Genomic DNA, 20,516 nt, shown 5'->3' with positions numbered 1-20,516 from the left:
CAGGTTACCACCCGGGTGCACGCCGACACCGTTTCCCAGCGACACCTCCCTGGGCGCGCTCCGCCCCGCACAGCTCCGGCGTGAAACGTCGTTTTTGGGTCCCAACTCCCCGACCTGCCCACCCGCGGGGAGAGGTCACACGCCTCCCTCGCCGCCCTGCAGACGCCCGAGCTGCGCGCCGCGGGGCTGCCACGCCGGGCCTCACCCTCAGGTTCCCCTTGGTCCGCTGCTTGTTCTTCCCGCCCATGGTCGCGGTGGCGGCCGCGCTCTCAGCCTGCGGAGCCGAGGTTGACACCGCCGGGCCACAACTTCCGGTCCCTCGCGCCGGAAGGGGGCTCATTGTAGCAACTTGCCCCCGCCCACCCGGCTCTCTGGCTTCCCCCCTTCCGTTCCCGCCCCTCTGCAAGGACTCTTGACCAGCCGCCGTCTGATACGTCACAGAGAAAGCCACGCCTGCCTGAGTGGCGTCACTGATGACCAATAAGAAACCGGGATTGGGCCCGCAGCGCCAAAGCCTGTCCCAGGTACTTGAAGTGAAGCGATTCCCTTCCTAGTGTGTGGGAATTTGACTTCGGCTACGTTCTTGCACAAGATAGCAATAGAATGGTATGGTAGCAACTGTGCTAAAAAGTGCTAGAAGTAAAGAAAGTGATGCGATCATTGGCATGAAAAACAGATTCTCAGGCTCATGACTAGAGAATCAGATTCTGCGTTTAACAAGATTCCCATTCGTACTAAAATTTGGATACTCTTTTACGCTGTAGTCTTTGTAGATCTCCTCTTTTCCATACTAAAGTGAGGCAGGAGTGAGCTCATGGAAAAGAGCCCATAGTAAGTTGGAGGGATCAAACTGACAATATCTGACAGATCTTTATCGTATCAAACTTCGGATAAAGCTCAGTGGAGAGTACTTGCCTAACATGCACCAGAGTCTGGTTAAATCACTAGCATCACACACCCAAAATCCTCTAAGAATTCTATGTGTATCAAAAGACTATCAGTGAGCTATTATGTGTCGATATAATGCAACAGAAAGTATTGGAGACCTATTAAGTATTCTTGCAAAAAAGTCAAAACTGAATCTAGTTTAGCTTCAGATCTAATAATTTACAGAATACAGAGGAGTATATAAAACGACATTGGCACAAACAAAGAATTCAGAATGAGGGAAATTCTACAAGAGAAATGGTTTAACAGGAGCAGGGGAGGGAAAAAAACGTATTTAATAAGATGTAAAACATCATATAAATAAAATGTATGGCTCTTGTTTGAATCAAATTATATGCCAATTAGAGGAACATGAACTTAGATTGTTTTTTTCTATTTTAAAGATTTACTTTATTGTAAATTGTGTGTGTGTGTGTGTGTGTGAGAGAGAGAGAGAGAGAGAGAGAGAGAGAGAGAGAGAGAATTTGTGGGGTATGAGGAGTGGTGTTAATAGTATCTGAAGAGTGATTTCACTGGACGCCTCTCTCCTGAGCCCACTCTTCTCTCAAACTCTAAAACCTAACATAGTAGGCTTTTCTAGTATTATGCAAGCAAAATAGTAGTAAGCACTAGTGATTATATGGTACAAAGGAAAATTTTAAAGCATTTCGATTTTCCATTTCTCAACTTTTTTATGATGGAGCCCAATGATGAGCTCCTTCTCCAGCACCATGTCTGCCTGCAGACTGACATGTCCTGCCCTGATGACGATAATGGACTAAACCTCTGAAACTGTAAGCCAGTCCCAGTTAAATGTTGTATATGCTGTACCATAATAGGATGTGTGTACTTCATCTGTTTGAGACAAGGTCTCATTCTGTAACCCAAAATGTCTTCAAATTTGCCTCAGCCTCCAAAGTGCTGGAATTATAGGCTACCATGCTCACATCTTTTCAATTTTGCTAATTTTCAAAGAAATATTTTTTGGGGGGAATAGCATCTTACCATGTAGCCATGACTAGCCTGGAACTCACTATATAGATCCACCCACCTCTGCTTCTGGAGTGCTGGAATTAAAGGCATACACCAAAACACCTGGATCAAAGAAATGTTTTAATTAGGAGGTCAGAAAAATCTGTACTTCTCTTGCTTATCATGTCTTCACAATTAGAAGTGTCTAAATGTGACAGGTCTGTCTTAGGGAGGTGACTAGATAAAGCTTTACTGCACTGCTTCCTGTTACATCCAAGCTATGCTTCCTGGTCTATTGTACCATCACCGTGTTTTCATTACAATGGACAAGACTGGGAAAGTTTTAGTAGTTCTGTGAAAAGTAATCTACTGTCTATGATCTACCCACCATTCACATTCACACACACACACACACACACACACACACACACACACACACACACAATCTGAGTCCTTTCAGCGGCCTCTAGGGATGTCTGATTGTATCCAGCTTTGTTAGTTGCTGGAGTCAGAACTCTCAAAACACAGAGAGTTGGTGTGATGGTTCGAATAGGTATGGCCCCCATACACTCATGTGTTTGAAAGCTGGGCCCCTAGGGAGTGGCACTATTAAGAGGTGTGGCCTTGTTGGAGGAAGTGTGTCATTGTGGGAGCAGGTTTTGAGATCTCATATATGTTCAAGCTACTGTCAGTATGGCCCAGTGTGTCAGTCTCTTCTTCTTCTGCCTGCCACTCAAGATGTAGAAGAACCCTCAGCTCCTTCTCCAGCACCATGTCTGCCTGCAGACTGACATGTCCTGCCCTGATGATGATAATGGACTAAACCTCTGAAACTGTAAGCCAGTCCCAGTTAAATGTTTTCCTTTATGAGTTGCCGTAGTCATGGTGTCTCTTCACAGCAACAGAAACCCTAAGACAGTTGGTCTGGCTGTATGGTAACAGCCTGATAGATCAGTAAGTTCCAAGCCAGCCACTGAGGCCATGTCTTAAAAAAAGCAAAGAAATGACGACAAAAAAGCATTTGAGCTCTGCTCACGCCACAGTCTTCAGTGAAGTGAGCACAAGTGGGGGCCAAGTCTAAGACCACAGAATTAGAAATGAACCATATAATCAGAGTGGTAAATACCCTGTCATCATATAGCCTTCATCCAGTAACTGATGGAAACAGATGCTGAGATCCACGGCCAAGCATCAGGCTGGCTGAGCTCCAGGAGTCCAGTCAAGGAGAGGGAAGAGGGATTCTATGAGCAAGGGGCATCAAGATCATGATGGGGTAATCTACAGAGACAATCGAACCAAACTAGTGGGAACCCATAACTTTAGACCAACAGCTGTGGAGGCTCCCTGGGACTGGACTAGGCCCTCTGCATAAGCAAGACAGTTGTGCAGCTTCGTCTGCTTAAGGGGCCCCTGACAGTAGGATCAGGATCCATCCCTGGTGCATGAGAGGGCTTTCTGGAGCCCACTACCTGTGGTGGGACACCTTGCACAGCCTTGATGCAGGGGGAGGGGCTTGGACCTGCCTCAACCAATGTACCAGGCTTTGCTGACTCCCCATGGGGGGACCTTACTTTTTTGGAGGAAGGAATGGGGAGTGGGTTCAGGGGAAAGGCTGGGGGAGGGATTGGGAGGAAGGAAGAGAGGGAGTCTGTGGTTGGTATGTAAACTGAGTAAAAATCGCTTAATAAAGAAAAAAAAAAGAAATGAACCATAAATACTGCTGAGGATAACTTTACTGTTTGTATATTATAGTTTCAAAGCCAAAGCTTTGAAAAAAAATCTGACAGATTAACTTTTGGCTGCTGCTAACAAACACAGAGACTTTAAAAAGTCATCACTTCAAAGGTCTGAAGATCACCAAGGATTAGTGTTGGGTCGGCACAGACAAGTAGAACTGGCTTCTCTGTAGTTGTCTTGGACCATCCTTCCCTTCTCCTGCCATCGCTGCAAAGAGAAGTAAATTCCTCCCCAGAAATCCTGCAGCTGTAACCTACAGCCTGATATAGCTGCAAGAGAGGCCAAGAGCGGACAGCTTTCCCAGGTTCCTCAGTAAAGGCAGAAGTGTGTTGGAAATGCCTAGCAAGTTGAACCACCAAAATTACCTTCACAAATAACTTGTCTTTCAAGTTTCTATGAATAACTTTGGTTTTGGGTTTTTTTTTTTTTTTAACTTATTTATTTATTTTCAGAGCTGAGGACCGAACCCAGGGCCTTGCACTTGCTAGGCAAGCACTCTACCACTGAGCTAAATCCCCAACCCCTTGGTTTTGGTTTTTAAGACAGAGCCTTATGTAGCCCAAGGTGGTCTTGAACTCCTGATCCTCTTTCCTCTACTTCCCAAGTGCTGGGATTACAAGCATGTGCCATCATGGCCAGCTCATGTCAAAAGGTTGGAGAGATGGCTCAGTGGTTAAAAGTATGCCTTGCTCTTGTTGAGGACTCAAGTTTGGTTCCCAGTACTCACACTGGGCAACTCACAACTTCCTGTAACTCCAGCTCCGGGAGATCTGATGCCCTGAGTATTTGTATGTGCCTATGTTTGTGCATGCACCCTTGCAGAGGACAGAGGCCATCAGATACCCTGAAGTTCTGAGTTATAGGTGATTATGAGTTGCCTGCCATGGGTGCTGGGCACTGAACTTAGGTCCTCAGTGACAGCAATATATGCTCTTAACCTCTGCCCCATTGCTCCAGCCTTCTCTGTTGGTAATTTAAAGTTGATCATTTGAAACTCAGTTCTTTTTTCAGTCATGGCATGTTTTAACAGATGCATTTCAACTACGTTAATTGTTTTCTCATACCCCCAATTCTATAACTTTCTAGAATGGAACTAAAATGAAAATCCAGGCAAGAATGGGAAGAAACACTCAAAGGAAGAACATCCAGCCACCCCTCTGCTCAGTCACTGTCCTTCCACCCCAAAGAACATCTGGAAAACATCCCCACATCCCCTGGCATTTAAGAACTGATACAGTTGACCAAAGTCCATGTGGTTTCCTCTGGCTCCATGGACACTGAAGACCTTTTCTTCAAAAATGGAAAATATCCGTTGTTTTTCCATTTCATCCTCTGTACTATCAAAAGGAATGTCTTCTCGATGGCGAATTAAAATTCTCTTCCAGTTTAATTTTCTGAGTCTGAAAAATAGGTTTTCAAAGTACAAAATTTCAAAATATATTTTCTACAGCACTGAGACCAGAATTTATAAGACACACTTCTCGGGGTTGGGAGTGGTGGTACATATATTCAACCCCACCCAGCACTTGGGAGGCAGAACGCAGAGCTCTGTGAACTGAAGACCAGCCTGGTCTACATACTGTGTTCCAAACTAGCCAAGGCCATTTAGTGAGACCCTGTCTGAAAAACAAACCAAACAAACTACAACAAAATGATAAAGAACGGCTAAGCAGTTTCTGTTCCTGCCAATGAAGAGGTAATCTCACAGGGGCAAAATGGTTCTGGTTCTGATCCCACCCGAACACTCACTTGCTGTCATCATTACGGTCGTCTATTAGAATTTGATTGTGATTGTTAACATTTAATCATTTCTTTTGTGAGAGGATCATGTGGCTCTCAGGCTGGCCTCTATCTTGATATACAGCCACAGGTGGTACTGAACTTTGGGTCCTCTCATTTCTACCTTCAAAGGGTCAAGATGTGTGACCATGCCTCCACACCTGGTGTACATTTTGCTAAGGATAGAACCCAAGGCCTTGGGCACGCCAGGCAAGTGCTCTACCAACTGAGCTACAAACTCAGCCACTGTTACACATATTTTAGAATTGTAGGAATTTCTGACTTTTAAATTTCTTAAGAAACTTCTCAGAAACTAAGTAGAGAAACAAGACTAGTGTCTATCCTAATCCTCAAGAAGAATCTTCACTACATAGGTTGAAAGTTTATCATATTCATTAGATAAGAAAAGAACAGATTCATGGACACGGATAGGTCCTAGACAGCTTCAGGGGAGGGGTTTAATTTATTCAACGTGTATTTACAGAGTGTGTATTGTGGTAGGTAAGGGGAATAATGCCAACTATATGTGACTTCTGCCTTAGCATCCACTTGAGACTGAGTCCCCATGAAGATATCCCTCCCCGTAGGACATATTATTTCTAAACTCTAGTATCATCTTTCAAATTATGACACGGTATCTAATATAGGTGAAAGCACACCTTGACCAGAACTCTTCGCAAGCACTCTGGGGGCCTTCTACACAGACCACACCAGGTTTTCCAGGCATGCTGAACCCAGACAGGGACAGCTCCTTTGCCCACTCTAGGATGCTTTTTCTTTTGCATTTGTTGTAGATGTGATGGCTATAGATCCAGAGCCTCGTGAGAGTGAGATCCAGGGGCTGGGCTGGGCTTTCCTTGGCAGGGGAAGGCGAGGCATCTCTGTTGACATAGTCAGAGGCATGCTCTCTCACCCACTCTGTGGCATTCAGTATACAGACATCTCCAAGACAGTTCTTCCGCAGGTATGCTACCAGATCTGTGTTCAGCTGAGTCTGCTGGGATCTACTCAGTGATACTGATCTGACGGAAGACACATGGGGGGGAAAAAATAAGCCATTTTTCTTGGAAAACAAAACAGATGCAAGAATGACTTTGATTCTCACATTAGTTTGGACATGCGCCGTGGACATGGTCTGTAACATACCTGACAGTAATTTCAGGCAGGACTGTAGGGTACTTAAAGGGGAGAATGCAGGACAGAGAAAACATCACCTGAGAAGAGAAGGGGGAAAAATGCTATAAGCATTGTTTTTTAAGTCTTGGCATGCTCTAATTCTTTCCCAAACAGAACAGGATTACCATTGCTTCCTCAGACAAGTCCAGGTTCATGTTGATTGTAAAGTACACTTGTGATGACCGCTCCTCCATCGTCCTTTTCTCAATACAGTGTTTCAGCTCCGCTAACGCCAGTTGGTCGTTCACCGTGAGCTCATTCTCACCCGGGAACATACTGGCCAGGAGGTCTAACTCTGAGAGCTGGGCCTCTGCCTGTTCCAGCTCAACCATTTTGAGACATCGGTAAGTACCTAAGGAGTTATGGGTAAGAGAAAGGATTTATATATACAGGCTTAGGAGAATTCAATAGAGCCAATGGACATTTCCTAAAGGATACTTAATTCCTTCATAAAAGGGAAAAAAAAAAGCCAGGAGGTGGAGGCGCACGCCTTTAATCCCAGCACTCAGGAGGCAGAGGCAGGTGGATCTCTGTGAGTCTGAGGCCAGCCTGGGCTACAGAGTGAGTTCCAGGACAGGCTCCAAAGCTACACAGAGAAACCCTGTCTCGAAAAACCAAGAAAAAAATAGAAAGAAAGGAAGAAAAATATATATATATTATATACATAATATATTATATTCTAATATATGAAATTCTACTTCCATATATTGTATGTTATTCCACTTGTGGAGGGGCCCCAAAACAGCTTGACCACACAGCTGCCATGACAGGCTTAGGGGCCTAGACACAGCTTCTGTGACAGGCTTACTGGCAGGCAACACCCAGATCCAGGAAAAGACTTAAGCTGATACTACCCAGGGATCCACCCAGGGGTGAGGAAGGACCTGACATCCCAAACATTCCAGTCATTAGATAAGGTGGGCTGATGTCCCTGAGTCTAGCACGCACCTATTTTTGTTTTACAGATACCCCTAGACAAATGTCAGCCAATCAGGGTACTGAACCTTGGAAATGTTCTCACCCCAACCTCTGCTATGATAAAAAAATCTAGGAAATAAAGCTGGCCTGAAGGTCAGAGGGCAGAGCTAGCCAAAGAGTTAGCCACAGAGGTCAGGCAATGGTGTCACACACCTTTAATCCAAGCACTAGGAAGGTTGAAACAGGAAGTGATATGGCTGGGCAGAGAAAGGAATATAAGATGGGAGCAGACAGGAAATCAAACTCCTTCAGGCTGAGGAGCTGGTGAGGTAAGAGGTGGTGGCTGTGGCTTGCTCTGCTTCTCTGATCTTTCAGCTTTCACCCTGATATCTGGCTCTGGGTTTTTATTATAAGACCATTTAGGATCCATTATAAGGATTCGTGCAACAATATACTATATGCTAAAGACCAAAACTATGAGGCAGTGCTAGAGATAGCTTAGTAGTTAGGAGTGCTCCTGCTCTTCCAGAGTTCAGTCCCCAGTGCCCATGTTGCAAGACTCACAATGGCTTGTAACTCCAGCCCCTGGGAATCCTCTGCCCTCCATGAGTACCTGCAGACATATGGCATTCAGTGACACGGACACACACATATACGATTTTTTTTAATTAAGTAAGAGACAAGCCATTGAAATTCATAAAATATATGCAATAAATTATTCTATATCTAGACAGTAGATCTGACATTTCTAATTACAACACTGGCCAGTCTCACTGAAGAAAACAAACGATGTAGTCAAAAAGCCAGAGGATACAGCCAGAATGATACAGCCAGAGGAGTGGCTGTGACCAGTTACTCTGGAACTCATGATGAACTGAGTTATTTGTCTTTCTTTCAAGTAAATATTAATGTTTACTAGTCCTTTACAACTTCTCTTTATTTTATACATATAGGTATTTTGTCTGTATGTATGTCTGAGTACCATGGACATGACTGGCGCCTGTAAAGGAGAGGAGAAGGTATGGGATCCCCTGGAACTGGAGTTAGAGCCACCATGTGGATGCTGGGAATCAAACCTGGATCCTCTGGAAGACTGACTAGTGTTCTTAACATCTGAGCCATCTCTCTATCCCCATTTATTGGTCTTTAAATAGAAGAGTCAGGTGTGTTAGCTCACGCCTGCAATCCCAGCATTCAGAAAGCTAGAAAACTTCACTTTCAAAGCCAGCCTGGGCCACAGAGTGAGACCCTTTGTCAAAAAATTAAACAATAAAGGGTGAAAGAATGTTGGGGGGGGAGGGGACGGGGTGGTGGTGGTGGTGGTGGATCCTCCCATAGCTCAGGCAACCCCTTTTAATGTTTCAAAAGCACAAGTTTAGAGACCTGAAACTGTAGCACAAAGTTAAATTATGAAGATACCACCCTCTATCAGTGGTTTCCTTCCTTATCTATCTAACTCCTGCATCCATGGCAGAGGTTTTTTTTTTAATTATTTATTTATTTTATGTACACTGGTGTTTTGCCTGTATGTATATCTGTGTGAGGGTGTTGAATCCCCTGGAACAGGAGTTGTAGACAGTTAAGAACTGTCATGTGGGTGCTGGGAATTGAACCCAGGTCCTCTGGATGAGGAGACAGTGCTCTTAACCACTGAGCCACATCTCCAGCCCCCCATGGCAGAGTTTTGATACTTCATATCAGAAAACTAAAGATGCTGGCCAGGCATGGCAGTGTATGCCTCTAATCCCAGCACCCGGGAGGCAGAGACTCAGGAGGCAAGGGCAGGAGGATCTCTGTGAGTTCAAGGTCAGTCTGGTCTACACAGAGTCTACCAAGTCAGCTAGGGTTACATAGTTTAAAAAAAAAAAAAAGGAGGAGGAGGAGGAGGAGGAGGAGGAGGAAAGAAAGAAGGAAGGAGCTTGGAAGGAACACAAGAAAAAAAGTAGTTTAATAAATATATATGTAAACAAATGTTACAAAGTCATTAAAATATACATTGTTACTAATGTTCATGAAATGGCTACCTTAAAACAGTAACGAGAACAACAAAGTATTATTATTTTAATTATTAGTTGTTATTGTTTTACAGAGTTTTGGGATCAAAACCAGGGCCTGGTGCAATGCTATTTTTGGTACATGATCACATATGCTGGAGAAAAGTCAGAAAAGGAATGTACCAAATATCTAACTTGAGAGAAGACTTCCACTTCTAACTTACATACCTTCAGACATGCAAACAATGTAGTTCCCATGTCTAAAATGGGAACAACATGGCTGCTGTGAAGAATAAGTAAGAATGTGTAGCCAATGCTTAAAAGGATGGGCGAATTGCCATGTGGAGTGGCACAAGCCTTTAATCCCAGCACTTAGGAGGCAGAGGTAGGATGATCTCAGTGGGTCTGAGGCCAGCCTGGTCTACAGTGTGAGATTCTGTGTCAAAAGTAAAATAAAATACACACACTAAATAACTCCTGTCAGTAAAGTGTTATTTGAGTGCCTGCTATGATGGTCACTCGTCATTAATTCAACAAATGCGTCTCAAACACTCGTGTGTGCCAGGCATTGTACCTGACACTAAGAATATGATGATGAATAAAATTAACAATAACAACGAATATCTCTGTTGTTCCAGAGCTTTAATCTAGTGGGAAGAGCTCTTGACATTAAAACAAAAAAGTTTTGTTGTGCTCAGTGAATAGCTGTGGTGAAGAATAAAGACAGCACTAGTGGGCTGAGGGATGTGAGACTATGCAGCTTATGAGGAAAAGCCACCTGTGGCTCATGAAGGCCTCCCTACCCACTGCTGTGGAGAAGCGGGTGGGGAGACCTAGGAGAGATGAATGGGGGCTTGGATCAGGGTAGTTGTGGTCAACATGAGTGATGGTCAGGTTCTAGAAATACTAGAGTAGAACCAACAGGACTTGATGATGAATTATGTAAGAGCTATGTAAGAATGACCTCAAAGTTTAAGCTTCTGCAAGGATGGAGTCATCATTTATTTAGATGGGTATAATTATGGGGATGTGACATTTGGTTTTTTACACATTTAGTAATAGTGTCTATTAATACATCTATTCAGTAGCGATATTCAGTAGACGGTCAGGTATTCGATTACGGGGAGACAAACACTTCAAGTCATCAAGCCTTAAAGCTTGTGTAACTGAAAGGCCCTGGGTTTTGGAAGTAAACAGAAGTAACAAATTGGTGTAGCATGGAGAAATCCATGCACGGACAGCTGCAGGACCGAAGTCGTTAATCAGCTGATTGATAAATATTTTCGCCAAGATTTCCTTCCCCGCCCCCGTTGAGAGAGGGGGAGGGAGGAGAGGGATGGGGGGGGGGGGAGAGGGAGAGAGAGAGAGAGAGAGAGAGAGAGAGAGAGAGAGAGAGAGAGAGAGAGAGAGAGAGAGAGATCTTAAAAGAAATTTCTGGCTCAAAACTTAAGATTGCTGTGAAAAGGTAGTTGGAAATGTGAATTTCCTCAATGGGGACACTACCTTTTCGAGAAAGGGTCTCCCTGGCTAGCCTAGAACTCGGTACGTAGACCAGGGCAGCCTAGAAGTCAGAGACTCCTTTGCCTCCCGAGTGCTGGGAGCGCCGCCACGCCCCTCGTGGATTATTTAAGGTGCTGGACCAAGGCTCAGGTCTCCGCGCGTTAACTCAGCGGTGGACACGCAGGCTCAGGGACAACCGCCTGGGCAGCCGCGGACTGTGGGCGGGGCCGGGAACCACTGAGGTCGGGTCTGACCAATGGGCGGAAGTGCCGCTTCCTCGGCCTCCCGTTCGAGCCCCTCCGTGGGGAGATGCTCTTAGTTCCGCATACCATACCGCGAGCATCCAGTGCCACACTCACCCAGAGCCGAGACTACCGACCGCACTGCCGACACCCGGGGCTGGATGCACCCACAGCTCGGGTCTCACCCGCAGAAGAGAGACTAAAGAGAACGGTGCGACCTTTGAACCCTTCCCGAGGGAAGCCGGCTGGCGCTCTGCGGGCGGGCGCCTGCGCGTGAAGACGCGAGTCCCGGAAGCAGGAAGTTCATCGCTTCTAGCTTAGGATCGGACTTGAAGTTTGGAACTGCAAAGGGATACTTTGACCCTCCAGGTGCTTTCCTGGTCCGGGTTTTTATTCTTTTTTTTTTTTTTTTTTTTTTTTTTTTTTTTTTTTGGTTTTTCGAGACAGGGTTTCTCTGTGTAGCTTTGCGCCTTTCCTGGGACTCACTTGGTAGCCCAGGCTGGCCTCGAACTCACAGAGATCCGCCTGGCTCTGCCTCCCGAGTGCTGGGATTAAAGGCGTGCGCCACCACCGCCCGGCCCCGGGTTTTTATTCTTAACACTTCTCCATCCGGAACCCATTGTCCTCCCGGGCGCTGGGGCTGTGGGAGTGCGACAGGACCAGCAAGGAGTGTCAGCCAGCAAGCTCCATTAACACATCTTTATCAGCCGGAGCCAGGACTTTAGCTAATGCCCAAGAGTCAAGAGCAGAAACATTCAATAGTTTATATAGGGTAGGCGGTGTTGTTAATCCTCTTTTCTATACGTCACCTGTCTCTGCTCTAAGGAGGTATTCCCTGAAGCTAATCAAATTTTCCACAAGCCAGGGTTGCAGGTTTCTAGTTAGAACGTTGTATCTTTGGCAGACAGAATTTGGTGTGTACTACAGGGATATTGGTGGCAGTCACTTCTCAAGAGATGTCTGATTTTCCAGAAAAGGGATATTCTAGGCTAACAGAAGCGTTTAGTAGTTGAAGTTTAACTGTGTTAGAAGCAAAACTCTGACATAGTCTGTTTTCTTATTTAACAACTCTTTTCCAAGTAAGTGTTAGGAAACAGTTCAGGGCCTCAAGGAAATAGAGACTACCATGTCAACCGATGATGTTCCTAGACAAGGCAAACTTGACTCTTGATGAAGAGAGCGCTCTTGGAAGAAGAAACACAGACAAGAAGTGCTTTTGGTTTTTATTCTAACTTAGGTGGTAACTGTCCCATTGACTGGGGTCCTACTTCATTGTCTTAATTCAGCTAGTCTGAAAACAGTTGGCACATAGAAAATGGAAGAAGGGAAAGGGGTCACTGTTCTGAGGAGAAAGGGTCACACTTCTCAGGTAATCGAATTACTGGAATAGAGCAGTTGGCCTTTTGTGTAAACAAAGGTTTAACTGGGTGGGTGGAGGAGTGTAAGACATTGCATAAAAGTCTTACAAAGTGGGGGCGTTAAAAAGTTTTGAATTCTTTGTTCTAAACACAAGTTTTATAGTATTTGCTGGGAAACACATTTGATGTTTCTTCCAGTGGACTGGTTAATCATATGAAAATGTGAAGCTTGCTTTTGTCCTTTCCTCATGAGCTTTACAGGCTGTGTTTACTGGAGCCAACGTAGGTCTACTGGAGCAATTTTCTTTTTCTTCCCCCCCCCCCCGTCTTTTTTTCAGAGCTGAGGACCAAACCCAGGCCCTTCGTGCTAGGCAAGCACTCTACCACTGAGCTAAATCCCCAACCCCGGGAGCAATTTTTAATCTGTGCACACATGTCTAGTGGCGAATTGGGCAGTGGTGTCGATAATTATAAATTCCCATTTGTGGTGATTTTTGTCTCTGAACCATCGAGCAGTAAGGCATTAGAGACATCTGCATGTGGATTGATGTTGACCGCCCTGGCTTGTAAACAAGCTGGGAAGTGGATGAAAAAAACAAGTAAAAAAGGAGGAACATGACTGGTATGGTGGAGAAGGTTCATTATAGAAAAAAGGGAGCCGGGCTGTGGTGGCGCATGCCTTTAATCCCAGCACTTCGGGAGGCAGAGGCAGGCGGATCTTTGTGAGTTCGAGGCCAGCCTGGTCTATAGAGTGAGTTCCAGGACAGCCAGAACTGTTTCACAGAGAAGCCCTGTCTCAAGGGAAGAAAAAGAAAGAAAGGAAGAAAGAAAGAAGGAAAGAAAGAAAGAAAAAGAAAAAAGGGAGAGCATAGCCAGAGGCAGAAATATCCGGGAGAGTCCAGAGTGAACATGACTCTGAGCAGGGCCATGAGAGGAGAGGGGGAGGGAAGAGGGGACAGGAGAGGCCAACCAAGAAGAGCAGCCTGGGTCAAGAGACTGGCATAGCCAAAATGGCTGAGTTATGTGGGGGCCAGAGATGGGGGTGTGTGCGTGGAGAATTAAAGCCCAGCCCAGTAGTTGGGCTGGAGAGTTAAGGGCAGTGAACAGGGTATGCTAGCCAGAAGGGCCCTGTAACTGGTAGAGACTGAGAGATGCTGGAAGAACCTGGTGGCCAGCATCCGCTTTGAATATGTTAATGGGCACCTCAGTCATTTGTCCTGGGTTTGATATCTAACAGGACGAACTGTGCATTTGTCCCTACTAATAAAAGGACAGTGAAGGGGACTCCAATGTGAACATAGTTTTTAAAAGATTTTCTTCTGCCGTACAGTGGTGGTACACATCTTTAATCCCAGCACTCCGGAGGCAGAGCCAAGTGGATCTCTGTGAGCCACCTGGTCTACAGAGCAAGATCCAGGGCAGGCACCAACCTACACGGAGAAATCCTGTCTCAATAAACCAAAAAAAAAAAAAAAGAAAAGAAAAGAAAAAGAAATCTTCATTATTCAACTATATGCAACACACTTTATCTTTTTTCATTTTAGAAATGACTTGTAAACATTTGTCATTCATTGATGTTAGATGTCACTGCTACCTTTCAGAACAACAACAACAAAAAAGCCACAAAGATAATGCTTCAAAGCAGCTCTCTAGCTCCATCTTGGATGTTTTGTGTTTTTGCCAATTCAGTTAGACAACGACTTTTTCCTCCAGCTTTTTCAGGTGGAAGTTTTGGAGTAGAGCAGTTGTGAAGAGAGGAATTGCAGTAGTATACTTCCCACCCCACCCCACACTTAGCAATGTCTGATTGCATTTTGGGTTGTCCCACGTTTAAAGATGCAACTGCTATCTAGTAAGAAATGCTGTTCTGCTTCCTGCAAAGCACAGCAGATTCTCTATGGCAAAAAAGTTGCTACTTTGAATGATATGATGAACCAGCCTGCCTCTATCTTAGGACTAAGATATCTTACAGTAAAGACAAACTAGGCCCATTCCTGTTTATGATTAAACTTCTGTTTCTCAAGGATTGTGCTATGCCCCACTTGTAATCTTAACTACAAAGGGTTCTGTACTGCCTGTTCCAGGGAAGGGCAACCATGTCTTTGTTTCAAACCATCTTGCAAACCTACCTTTGTTTGAAAAAGTTATTTTGACTACCTGTTGTAGTCAGACTTTTTCACTGGGACTGTCAGCTCCCCAATAATGACACAGAGACATATTAATTATGAAAGCTCGGCCGAAAGCTTAGGCATGTTTCTTACTAGCTCTTATAACTTAATTAACACATACCTTTTAATCTAAGTTCTTTCATGTGGCACAGTTACCTTTACTCTGTACTGCCCATGCTGCTTCTTCTGTATCTCCTGGCATCTCCACCCTTCTTCTTCCCAGCGTCCTCTGTGCCTGGAAATCCTGCCTAGCTATTGGTGTTCAGCTTTTTATTAAACCAATTTGAGTGACCCATCTTCACAGTGTATGAAAAGATTATTCCACAATAACCTCTGACTACCTTGTTATTAGTAGGTTTTCACCCTCCCCATAATAAGTTTCTCTGCTGATGCAGTAAGCCAGATCAAGCTGAATTGAAAAAGCATAACAACAGGTATATTGAGCAAAGCAACTCCTGGGTGAGTTCTCCAGTCCCAGAGAAGTCACGCACACACAGACTACAGCAGGTAGACTTTATAGGTTGTAGGTAAGGGGTGATGATGTATCTGCCACAAGCTGGGTTCATGCCCAATTACAGTCAAAGCTGAGTGCTTAGGTGGGAACTTGAATGGTGGGCAACTTCAGGAGAGGAAGCTGCAACAGCCACCAGGAATGAGGAACTAGGCCTTCTGGTGCCTTCCCTTTGCTCAGAGACTCTCTGAGCAGGTGGGGTTTGGAGAGAGAAAGGGAGAAATGGGGCTTTCCAGACCATGCAGGGGCAAGTTGGCGGGTCTAACCGAATGGTTATGAGTGCCTATTGTTATGACCACCTTGCAAACAAGTCTTTGTTTCAGGAAGTTGTTATGACTAACTTGTTATGCTTACATTCTGCTTCTGTAACCCCACCAATTTGCCTGCCAGATCCCTCATTTGGAAACTCCCTACCCCTGAACTATAAAAACTTTGTCTTCCTCACATCCAATGCTGACTCAAACCCCACCTTAGGGGAGGCAGCCTGTATACATAAATAAAAAATGCTTGCTTTAATTAAGTTAGCTATGATAATTTGGGTCAGTGGTCTTTTACCTCAAATCTTTGGGACAGATAGTATAAAAAAATTGATCTACATGTGAGCTCCAAAGGAAACTCCAATTCCCCAAACTCCAAGAGGCAGAAATGAGCTCATTCAGAAATGAGCTTAATTTTGACTATTTCTCGTGGTTAGATAAAAGTCAGCATTCCTCAGGAACTTGTGAAGCTGGTTCCCCTCTACAAAAGGAAGTCATTTCCCTCACCTCTGGCAGAAGGGACATATGGCTGCCTGTGCTGCCTATTAGCATATCAAAGTTCATGCTGGCCTTCAGGCTCCCTTAGTTACACATTTTAAAGTCCACAAAGTCCATGATTCTCCCTGAACTCAAAGATAGCCCTGGCCATGTTCAGTCTACTTTCCCTCTCCGCTCTGGACTCTTCCAGATGCCTCTGACTGTTCTCTCTCTTAAATCTACAGTTAAAAAAATCTTTTCCTTAACTATATCATGGAGTGGTCATGCTGTCAGTTTATACACCAGGAACCACTGTGAATATTTTATCATACCAGCTTTGTCACAGATTATGAAGAGTAAATTGCAGCGCTGGAAAGATGACTCAGCAGTTAAGAGCACTGGCTGCTCTTCCAGAGGACCTGGGTTCACTTCCCAGTACTAACATGGCAGCTCATAATTGTCTGTAACTCCAGTTCCAGGAGATCTGACACTGTCACATAGATATACATGTAGGCAAGACACCAATGCACATGATATAAAAATAAATTAATTAAATAAGAAAAGTAGATTACATAATGAGAACAATTCTCTCAAAATACAGGAGCATAGAGTTTAGGGTTTTTTTTTGTTCGTTTGTTTTTTTACTTTTTAGCTAAAATTGAAGTGTCTATCTTAAATGTATATTTGCTTTGTTTTGACAAGTGCACACAACTGTGTTACTCATAGTCTATTATGGTCACCCCAGAAAATTCCTACATTTTCCTTCTTAGTTCCCACACTTCTCCAAGAGGTCCTACTGTTATATGATATTTGTGTTCCTACAAATAAAGCTTGTCTGGAGATCAGAGGGCAGAGTTAGCCACTAGTTAATCATAGAGGCCAGGCAGTGGTGGCACACGCCTTTAATCCCAGCACTCAGGAGGTGGGGACAGGAATATAAGGTGAATGGAGACAGGATCTCCGGGTCTACTCACTCTGGGGATTTGTAGAGACAGCATTTCCCTTATTTCAGTCTGAGATTTCATTAGAGGTAAGAAGTCTCTCTGTGGCTGCTCCTTTGCTTCTCTGATCTTTCAGCATTCACCTTGATATCTGACTCCAGGTTTTTATTGTAGAGGTAATTCTGAATGGTTTTATTAAATAAGAAACACAGAGCCAAATACAGAGTTAAAAGTCCAAGAGGTCAGAGCAGCAGCCAAGAGCTAAGACCAAGACCGCCTTCATACCCCTCACTGTCGCTGTTGTCCTTCCCCTCAGAAAGAGACCTAACTTCCTGTGTGTCTGTCTTTTTATTGACTTTCTGTTCTGTCTTCTCATTGGTTGTAAACCCAACCACATGACCTCCTCATCACTGCTTGTCTATATAGACCTTCAGGTCTCCAGTGTTGGTATTGAGATTAAAGGCGTGTGTCTCCATGCTGGTGGTGTCCTTGAACACACAGAGATCTGCCTGTCAGGTGATCGGATTAAGGGTATGTGCTACCACTGCCAGCTTGCTATTAGCTCTGACCCCCAGGCAACTTCATTAACATACAAATAAAATCACATTTCAGCACAAATATCACCATATTTTATTGGTTTTTTTTGTTTTTTTTTTAAAGATTTATTTATTTATTATGTATACAGCATGTATGACTGCAGGCCAGAGGAGGGCACCAGATCTCATTACAGATGGTTGTGAGCCACCATGTGGTTGCTGGGAATTGAACTCAGGACCTCTGGAAGAGCAGTCAGTGCTCTCAACCTCTGAGCCATCTCTCCAGCCCCATATTTTATTGTTAAGATTAGTTAGGACTGAGCTTCATACTACTGCTCACCCCCCACACACATATTTTGTGAGATCTAGAACTTAATATGGTTCAAACCAAACAGTAAGTGAATTTTTTCTTTCAGTATATTGCTTTACATTTATTTATATTTCTATTTACACTTCTGTTTCTTCAGTATTATGTTTTACACTTATTTATTTATTTATTTTTTGAGTGTATATTTGGATGGGTATCTGTTGGTTAAGCAGCAGCGCTCGTGGCTGGGGGAGAGAGAGAGAGAGAGAGAGAGAGAGAGAGAGAGAGAGAGAGAGAGAGAGGGAGGGAGGGAGAGAGAGAGAGAACCACACAGAGGGGGGAATACGGAAGGAGAGAGTATGAAAAGAGAGAACGTACAGAGGGCACGCCCGCTTTTTAGACTGGGATGCCATCGCAGGCTGGTGACGTAATTAAAGACATAATCCTTACAGTACCATGGCTTGAGTATGGAAGTTCGAAGACAAATTGAGGGAATTGGTTCTTTCCTGAATTGTTTTTGTTTTTTGTTTTTTGAGACAGGGTTTCTCTGTGTAGTTTTGGTGCCTGTCCTGGATCTCCATCTGCAGACCAGGCTGGTCTCAAACTCACAGAGATTCGCCTGCCTCTGCCTCCGGAGTGCTGGCATTAAAGGAGTACGCCACCACTGCCCAGCTCTTTCCTGAATTTTAAACTCAAGTCATCAGGCTTAGCAGCAAGTTCTATAACCCTTTGAGTCATCTTGGGGGCCCCAGCATAATATTGTAAAGATGTATCAGTGTTATTGGTTTGCTTAGTAATGTTCCTGTGATATGACTATTGTTTTTCTTTCTATCTATTTTTTGTTTGTTTTTAAATGGTTTTATAGATCTAATACAGGACCGTGTGCATGCTGACCAGATGCTTTCCCACCCAGCCACAACTATGTTCATTTTCTATTCTTGTTTCAAGGGAAACGGGGTGGTTTCCAGTATTTTGGCTATATGAACATTCGTATACAGCATTTTGTTCTAATGAATACATGTCCTCAATACTTAAGAAGCACTTAGTATGTTACAGATACTTCTAGATACTAGAATTATAAACAAATATGTATATCCTTCCCCACATCCCATATATATGTGTGTATGTATACATACACTCTTAATCTGTATATACCCTCCACTTATACATGGAAACATGCAAAGAATGTGTCAAAATGAAGGTTAATTGGCAGAGAAGTAAAATAAGACATGATATTTGACCAAAACAGGAAAATAAACCTTGCAGGTTAAGGATTCTGTTTGCAGTTAAAATAGTTAAGAATAAGTTCCTGTTTGTCCTGCGCAGATTAAGTTTTCTTCTTGTAGTTAAAGAATAAATTCCTGTTTCTTAGATCTTGTGACCACATTCACGTGATGTATATCCTTATCCTTGTTCTTCCGTTTCATTGTATTTTTCTAACAACGTGTAACTGCCAACTCTCTGGCCCCTGAGAACATCTTATCTCTCCTATAAAAAGGACCTCAATCAACAAGCTATCTTCACTCTTCTCTCCTATTCTCCAGATTCCCTAGCCCTGTCCATGTCCAGCCTACTCCTTTTTCTCTCTGCTCTAGACTCTTCCAGATGCCTTTGAATATTTTCTCTCTTTTATTCACAGTAAAAGCCTTCCCCCTAATGGATCAGCAGTTTCAGTGGTTTCTTTACCTCACCCCCTTGCAAACATGATCAACTGTTCTTTTATTGTATTGCTTACTTCTCCTCTTTTGCTACTGATGTTCACATGCAATTTTCTCAGTGACTATGGTCTCTATTGAGGTCTGTTTAATTCGTGTTACAGAGGCTTGGCATAAAGTGCGAACTTACTATTTTTCATCAACGCGAACAGTAAATATTCAGAATAGTTTACACTGCAACATGTTCCTTTAATTCCTTTTAGTTTTGGATTATGATACTGCAAGGTGAAGGCTGAGTTCAGAAGGATCATTAAGTTTGAGGACTGTCCTGGCTTCTTAGAAATGTCTTGTATCAAAAAAAAAAAACCAAAAAACCCAATAATGATAATGATGATGAAATTCAGTCTTAAGCCTCAAGAGATGGCTTAGTAGGGAAAAGGTGTTTGCCACCAGGCCTAAAGTTACCCTAGGAGTTACACAGTAGCGTAGCTAGCACCAACTCTAGAAAGTTGTCCTTTGACTAGCAGACAGGCACTCATACTCAAAATAAATACAACTTATGTATTTACTTATCATTACTTTATTTTTTGGTTTTTCAAGGCAGGGTTTCTCTGTGTAGTCCTGCCTATCCTGGAACCCTCTTTCTCTGTGGACCAGGCTGACCTCGAACTCAGAGATCCGTTTGCCTTTGCCTCCCGAGTGCTGGGATTAAAGGCGTGCGCCATTACGCCCGGCACATACAATTTTAAAAGAGAATTACTGTTGCTGCTTACCTATTTTTATCTGGACAAGGTGCGGAAAGGCGATTTCAAGGCAGTTTACGAGCTCAACTTTAGAAGTGCATGGGACAGAATTAAGGGAAATGAGAGGCGTTTGCACGTTACTCTTGGCCATCCCGCAGCACTAACGTATTCAAGAGAGGTAACCATGCAGGACATTCCGAGCCGCAGACCACCGCGCCCGACACCCACTCTCCCCGCGGCTTTAAACGACTCCATAGCAACCGCAGCCTACCACCTTGACAGGCAGCCGTACGCGCACGCGCGGATCCGGCTCCAGGG

General features: G+C 44.0%; 2 protein-coding genes and 1 long non-coding RNA gene across 3 annotated transcripts in view; 1 reads left to right on the top strand and 2 right to left on the bottom strand.

Moving 5' to 3' along the window:
• Ltn1 (listerin E3 ubiquitin protein ligase 1) overlaps positions 1 to 412 on the bottom strand; it is a 55,121-nt gene extending 54,709 nt beyond the window's left edge. Inside the window, exon 1 of the mRNA XM_059277454.1 lies at positions 206 to 412. Coding sequence (XP_059133437.1) covers positions 206 to 340 — 135 coding nt within the window. The 5' untranslated portion in view covers positions 341 to 412. The remainder of the gene's footprint in view (positions 1 to 205) is intronic.
• Positions 132 to 5,026, top strand: LOC131922634 (uncharacterized). The gene is made up of 2 exons (XR_009382350.1): positions 132 to 606; positions 4,723 to 5,026. It is a non-coding gene; the product is annotated as an uncharacterized LOC131922634 (long non-coding RNA).
• On the bottom strand, positions 3,615 to 11,511 carry Rwdd2b (RWD domain containing 2B). Its single transcript, XM_059277455.1, has 5 exons — positions 11,363 to 11,511; positions 6,717 to 6,943; positions 6,562 to 6,629; positions 6,075 to 6,437; positions 3,615 to 5,036 (listed from the first exon to the last, which is right to left on the bottom strand). Exons 2-5 carry the CDS (start codon positions 6,921 to 6,923, stop codon positions 4,802 to 4,804), a joined length of 873 nt encoding a protein of 290 aa, XP_059133438.1. The 5' UTR covers positions 6,924 to 6,943; positions 11,363 to 11,511; the 3' UTR covers positions 3,615 to 4,801.
• Between the last annotated feature and the right edge of the window lie 9,005 nt (positions 11,512 to 20,516).

The sequence above is a fragment of the Peromyscus eremicus genome, chromosome 12 (genome assembly GCF_949786415.1).
Source record: "Peromyscus eremicus chromosome 12, PerEre_H2_v1, whole genome shotgun sequence".
Taxonomy (NCBI): Eukaryota; Metazoa; Chordata; class Mammalia; order Rodentia; family Cricetidae; genus Peromyscus; species Peromyscus eremicus.
This window is presented reverse-complemented; position numbering and strand designations above follow the sequence as displayed.

Bases quoted from the DNA above. Each gene is read 5' to 3' on its own strand.
- Rwdd2b (XM_059277455.1), bottom strand. From the start codon at position 6,923: ATGGTTGAGCTGGAACAGGCAGAGGCCCAGCTCTCAGAGTTAGACCTC. The intron at 6,630-6,716 runs GTAATCCTGTTC...TTCTCTTCTCAG, and splicing joins ACTTGTCTGAGGAAGCAATG to GTGATGTTTTCTCTGTCCTG. The intron at 6,438-6,561 runs GTATGTTACAGA...GTCTTCCGTCAG, and splicing joins CTGCCTGAAATTACTGTCAG to ATCAGTATCACTGAGTAGAT.